The 6,174-nt window shown below is 35.9% G+C and overlaps 1 protein-coding gene across 1 annotated transcript; it reads left to right on the top strand.

Moving 5' to 3' along the window:
- Positions 1 to 3,912: 3,912 nt before the first annotated feature.
- On the top strand, positions 3,913 to 5,990 carry LOC108358480 (uncharacterized). The gene is made up of 3 exons (XM_017609839.1): positions 3,913 to 4,047; positions 4,328 to 4,676; positions 4,810 to 5,990. Exons 1-3 carry the CDS (start codon positions 3,913 to 3,915, stop codon positions 5,988 to 5,990), a joined length of 1,665 nt encoding a protein of 554 aa, XP_017465328.1.
- The last annotated feature ends 184 nt before the right edge of the window (positions 5,991 to 6,174 follow it).

Raw genomic sequence — 6,174 nt, 5'->3', positions numbered from 1 at the left:
AAAGATATAATAGGAGTTGCGCCGTCCTGGCGGCGATGACATATCTGTACAAAAAGTAACAAAGGTCGATTTGGATGTTGAAAGAAAATGTGAGAACAGCAAATTTTCTTAATAATAAATTTTTCGATAAGGAACGTGTTTTGATTGTGCTAATTTGTAATAGCCTTATTCATAAACAACAAAGTAACTTAAAAAAGGCTTATAAATTGAAAAATGTTTGTGAACGGCAATTTAAAAAGCTTTTTAAATTTTAATTTTTTATTAATAAGGCAATAAAAATATATGATTTACAATAACTTTTAACAAAGGAAATACGAAATAAGGTGATTTTTGCGGAAGTGGGTATTAGTGAATTTCAGTGCATTTAAAGTTTCTGAGGTTTCGTTTACTTTTAGATGAGAATTGTCAAAATTGAGAAATTCAAAGTAGCGATACAATAATCATAGAAAAGAAGATTGCGCCCTGCTGTGATGATGAGTAAGTTTACCACAATGAGGAAGAATATAACAATTAAGTGAAAAAATTTTATTTTTACAAATTTAGTGAGCAGTATACTGCCAGCCACGGCTCACCACTTTCCCCTGAAAATCAAACGATTTACAAACACATTGACAACTTTTTAGTCATCTCACCCACACACCTACAAATTTTTTGTTCGAACTGTCAAAAAAATTTCCCTTTGTTAGAGCTACATACCCGATAAGAATTCGTACTCTAATAAGAATGCTATGCGTTAGAGCGAGCAAGTTAGAAACATCGGAGTTTTGATGACAGTATACATACTGTGAAGAAATGTCACTTTGCGAAAATTTTGAAGGTAAGAATACGTATTTAACAATTTTATTAAATTATGATGTAATTTCTTCTTTTAGATTGCAAAACAGCAGCGACTTAGTCACATTCTTAAGGTATGTATTGAGACTTTTTATATGTTTATAAATTTGAATTGATATTTTTGTTTGTTAACAGATTGGGATTCACCATCAGCACCTTCAACGCTTGCATCTCCATCGCCAGGAGCACCATTACAGGCTAACCATATATTCGCGGCTTGCGTTTTGGTACGCACGCCATCGAATTTGTTTTTTTGCGTCACCCGAAATTGGCTTGCGTGCGTTTGCATTTGATTTCATTGAGCGAAACGTCAAATCAAAATGTCACGCAGAACAAAAATTGGAAATTGAGTTAACTTCATACGCACGCCGTTCAATTTCGGTTGGTCCCATACAAGTTGTATGTGCATGAGAAATTTTTGACAGTAAATTGGCGACGTGCGTGAATATTAGGTTAGCCTGTTAGAACCTTCTGCCCTCAGCTTCTTCATCGCCAGGAGCACCACCAGTACCTTGTACCCTCAGCTCCTTCATCGCCAGGAGCACCATGGGTACCTTCCGCCCTCAGCACATTGACCTGCAGGAACACCTTCAAAGTGTAGGTCCAGCTTGTCAAATTTTGCAAAGTTGTAAGAAAACTTAATTTTTCTGAACTACCATAAATGATTTGCAACTGTTAATATATATTAAAAGAAAGGTAAATCGATTACCTTTCTTTTGATTATAATACTGTTAAAATCGCTTAACTATTTTATAGAAAATTTGCAACTTTTGAAAACATATATTTGCAAAGGAGTAGTAGTAATAATAAGCAATTGGCAACCACATAAGTATGTAAAAAAATCTTTATTATTAATGTTAATTGTAATTTTTATTCATAATATTGATTACTAACTATGTATATTAGGTTAACAATGCATTTTGAAAAATAAATTTTGCAAAATAAAAATCAAAAAAAAATTTAAGATTTATTTATTGTTTTTAAGGTTATTTTGAATTCGCTGTGAATAGATTGCAACCCTGTGCCAGCTGAAGTGGGCAATGCTAGACGAGTGCAGCTATATGTTTTCCTTATGAAGTATCTGAATGAGTGCGACAGTGATGCAAGGATCACACGTACAGGGGGAAAGTGGTGACAATCTGCACACCGCCCATACAAATGTCACCAGTTTTGTCACCAGTTTTGTCACCAGTTTTGAAGTGCCTGAAACCCGCGGTTTCACCAGATTTTTCACCACTTTTGGCTGGCAGGGTAACGCGTTTCAAGAACGATATTTCAGACAAATCGTTAATGAACAACTATTTTTCCTTCCCGTCTGCTTTGGTTTTGGCAAAAAAGTTGATAAGCTCCTGCCGGCGATCAAGTCATTTCAACCATAAAATAATATTATTTGCAAGAACCATTCACTAAAATTGTAACTAACTTTTTATTATTTATTAATTCCTTTTTGATATTCAGCAATAACAAGATGGAAAAAAATTATAAACCAAAATTAGTAATATTTTTATGAATGTAGTTATAAAAGTTCACAGAGGAAGCGCCGGAAAACAATGTATTGTCAACAACATAAAATTTATGGCAATTTAGATGTCAACAGAATAATAACTACGATAAAAAAGCATGAGAGAAGTGTGCGAGAAACGGTCAACAAATTTCTTATAAAATATTTTGATTTTTGCTGGGTGTAAATGAAAACTCAATGAGTATTAAGGAAAAGAAAAATTTGAAAATAATAAACAGAAAAAGAGATGGGTGCACAAAAACTTTAGTTAAATGTTTTTCCCAAATTCTTAAAAAGTAAACAAATCGATTTTTTTAATGTTACTTTACATCTATTTTCTTTTTTATGAATAAGGTCATAAGCATGTACCGTTTTTATAAATAAATCTTATAGCAAGATGCTATATATTTATTTATACACTTTTTGGCTGGCGAAATATGTAATTTTTCAACTTAATAGAAAAGCGTATTAACCACATTACTTTTTTTTAATATTGAATGGCGCAACACAACAACTCTTTTTGTTGCACGTAACCCTTGAACACGTGCCTGTCATCTATTTCTTCTGTTTCGACATTTTTGTATTTTGCATTTCTTTCATTTTGACGTCATTCGCATTGTCAGATTTTTGAAATTCGTTTTGATTCGACATTCTGCTATTTCATAATTCTTTCATTCCCATGTCATCCATCTTCCATTTCTTACCTTCCATTGCCGTTCGCATCGTCGAACGTGCCTGTCAAACACTGCCGCCATCATGCTTTTCAGTTTGGTGGCAGGCACGTCCGCTGTTTGGCAGGCACGTCCGCTGTTAGAGAGAGAATAGACAAAAAGGGGCATAGGATTCCATACTTGTAAGTATATACGATGATGTAAATAAAGCAAAACAGACGATAATTTAATACAAGCGTGCTCATAAGAAGAAGCATAGCTTCTATCGCTATCACCTGTAATTGATGCGCCTTGAGTCGGGATTGATTTCTGGCATGAACGAAACACACAAGATCGCGCAAGAGGGAAAGAAAGAAATGTTTTCTAGATGCTAAAATCGCGAGGCCACGCGTGATTCCGCGTTGCGACCAGGAGAGAATCTATTGTGAATTCATTTTGCATAATCAAAGAGGAGGCATCCGCTTGACATCTGCTGGTTGTTGTCAAAGTTGTTCGTGTGTTTTTGCTGATTACCTGATTTATTAGCAGGCGCGATAATTTTCTTCTAGTTGATTTGAATAATTTATTAAGTTTTAGAAACAATTAGTATTTTCAATTTCCAGTTAATCGTAAAGAGATCCTTATACACAAAAATTAGTGTTGTTTTCACCTATACACGGTTGGTAGTCATAGAAACGTGGGCAAAGTAATTAGATGAAAACAAAAAGTCAATATTTTGAACTATTTCTGAATTTTCATATGTTTTTAATATTTTTGGATTTTAGCTCTATTAAATTAAGAATGATATGAATGGAATATAAGTTATTCTGAATGGTATTACCGTAAAAAGTTTTCGGATCAATATTTTTATTGTTAATTAAATTAACCATAGAGCAACGGAATTTTTTCAGACATCCCGACTTTAATATGGAAGAAACTAATGCAGAAACAATGAGTGCATCATTAGATGAACCCATAAATAAAAAAACGCTATCAAAAGCAAACGCGCAGAAGTACGTTTCGATGTTCCGCATCGATGGAGTTCCAATTTTACCGCCATTGGTAAGTACGTGGGTGCATACATATACATATATGAGATTAGCGGTCGAGTAACGCTGAGGGCCAGTTTTTCAGTGCCAGTTTAAACTTAGATTAAGTAAACTGAGTTTAAATTGGATAGCTGGCTGGCATTTGATTCGCTGATCTGAGTTTAAACCAGCCAAATCGGGCGTTTAAACTTAGTTTAAACCATGGCTGTGCACTGAAAAACTGGCCCTGAGCGCATCACTGGTTGCAAGTTTTTTTATTCTTTTTTGGGTATAATTTTGCTTGTATTTCTAAGATTACGCAAGAAAAACGCCGGCAAATGCAAAAATTTAAAGAGAAGGCAGTTAAGGTTGAACAGCGCCTTGAGGAATGTCGTCGCAGAAGGGGGAGATATAACTTGGAATATTCCACGGTCGGTGAAGAGTTAAAACTAGATCAAATAGGAGGGAGTAATAACCACGATATTAGCAGCAGCAGCAGCAGTAGTGTGTCTGAACACATAAAACAAGATAATCAACATGAAGAAGTTGAAAAATCATATCTGTTGCTTTCAGATCTTTTAGTTCAAAATGAAGTCGGTTCTTCATCGATTATACCTAATCAAAATAATTGCAAAATGAACCGTCAAGCCTCCGGAGAAGCTCGTAATAATGATTTAGAAATTGTCGAACTACGGTCTTCGGAAACGAATCTCATGCAGCGGATGCAAAATGTTAAAAAAATCCGAAACATTGATCATTGAACATGGTTCCAATACACTCTTAACACCTTTATCAGAAGATGAAATTAAACTTTTTCAACAACAGCAGCAGCAAATTAATTTGGACCATCCGAAACAGAAACCTTTAGAACGTAAAGTTTATTTATATGAAGTTGACGAGGATGAAAATCCCAATTTTCAAATACATCAGAGACCCAAACCATGCATGGATAAATCTTTAATGAAAATACCATCAATATGCATTGATCCGCCAACACCAATCACAGCAACGTGTACTTTTAGTGACAGTATAAATCAGCAATGTAGCATTGATATTATAAATGTGAATAATGACAAGAAAGCCAGCAAGGAAACAAACAAGTCATTGATGGAAGAATATGGTTCAGATGAAAGCTTCAATTATACAGGGTCCACGACAAATCTTGAACGTGACCTTAAAACACATCGGAAGGTAACGAACATTACTAGCAAAATTATCAAGTTCGAAAACTTTTCTACAACGGAACAAAAAGAAGACACAGCGAAATGTTCTAATATAAGGCCTCCGCAGCGATCAGCCACAAGTCCATCGTTGAATGCAGGAACTTCGGAGAGAACACAGATCGCTCCCGATTCTCTAGGCGTGACACATGGTTCACAGAGTCACAACGGTTTGGTCCGCTCCAATTCATTCACGTTAGAGGGTCCTTCAGAAGCATTAATCGAACATATCCGTCAACAAAAATTACCCCCTAACAATAATTACCCCACTAAGCGTTTGAATTTATTTTCCATTAGTGCTACACGCGACACTGTGGAATCAAAAGCCAAGCGTGTACAGAAAATAGATTTGAAATCCCGTTCAGTACCAACGCGCTTACAGCTAAAGCCTTCTACCACAAACATAACCACTCCGTCCCTTTCGCATTCAACTAATAACAAAATAAAACGTTCGCCATATGAACAAAAGGTCACCAAACCAAAGATGGGGCGCCAACTGAAAAAATCAGCTTGCGGCACCTCATCTATCAAACAAATGAAGACCAGAACTTCGATGCCGAGCATACCTTCAGACAAAAAATCGACAGAAGTTGCACGCGAGCCAGCAACAAACAACCTACACTTTAACGACATTGAAACTGAACACCGTCAAAAATTCCTAGAATTGTTGGCACATCAAAAAACGGAACAGCAACGAATGCACCAGTTATTCGAAGGCAACAACAGCACTTGCTCGAACAACTTACTGCCAAAATGAGTAGCGCGAATATTTGCCTGAAAAACGTTAATGATAATGGCTCGTTGGACAATTCTCCTTCCGCCAAACCGATCTTGGTCGCTACTCTGTCGTTGCAATCACCAACAATTACTGCCAACAGTTCAGTTGCCTCCAATTCCATGGATAGCACGACTGGCATATGTGAGTTGTCATCTCTAGAGTT

This window comes from Rhagoletis zephyria, unplaced genomic scaffold (assembly GCF_001687245.7).
Source record: "Rhagoletis zephyria isolate East Lansing unplaced genomic scaffold, Rhagoletis_zephyria_1.1 Rzeph_scaffold_00259, whole genome shotgun sequence".
NCBI lineage: Eukaryota > Metazoa > Arthropoda > Insecta > Diptera > Tephritidae > Rhagoletis > Rhagoletis zephyria.
Note: the sequence above shows the minus strand (reverse complement) of the source record. Positions and strands in the feature narration are given on the sequence as shown.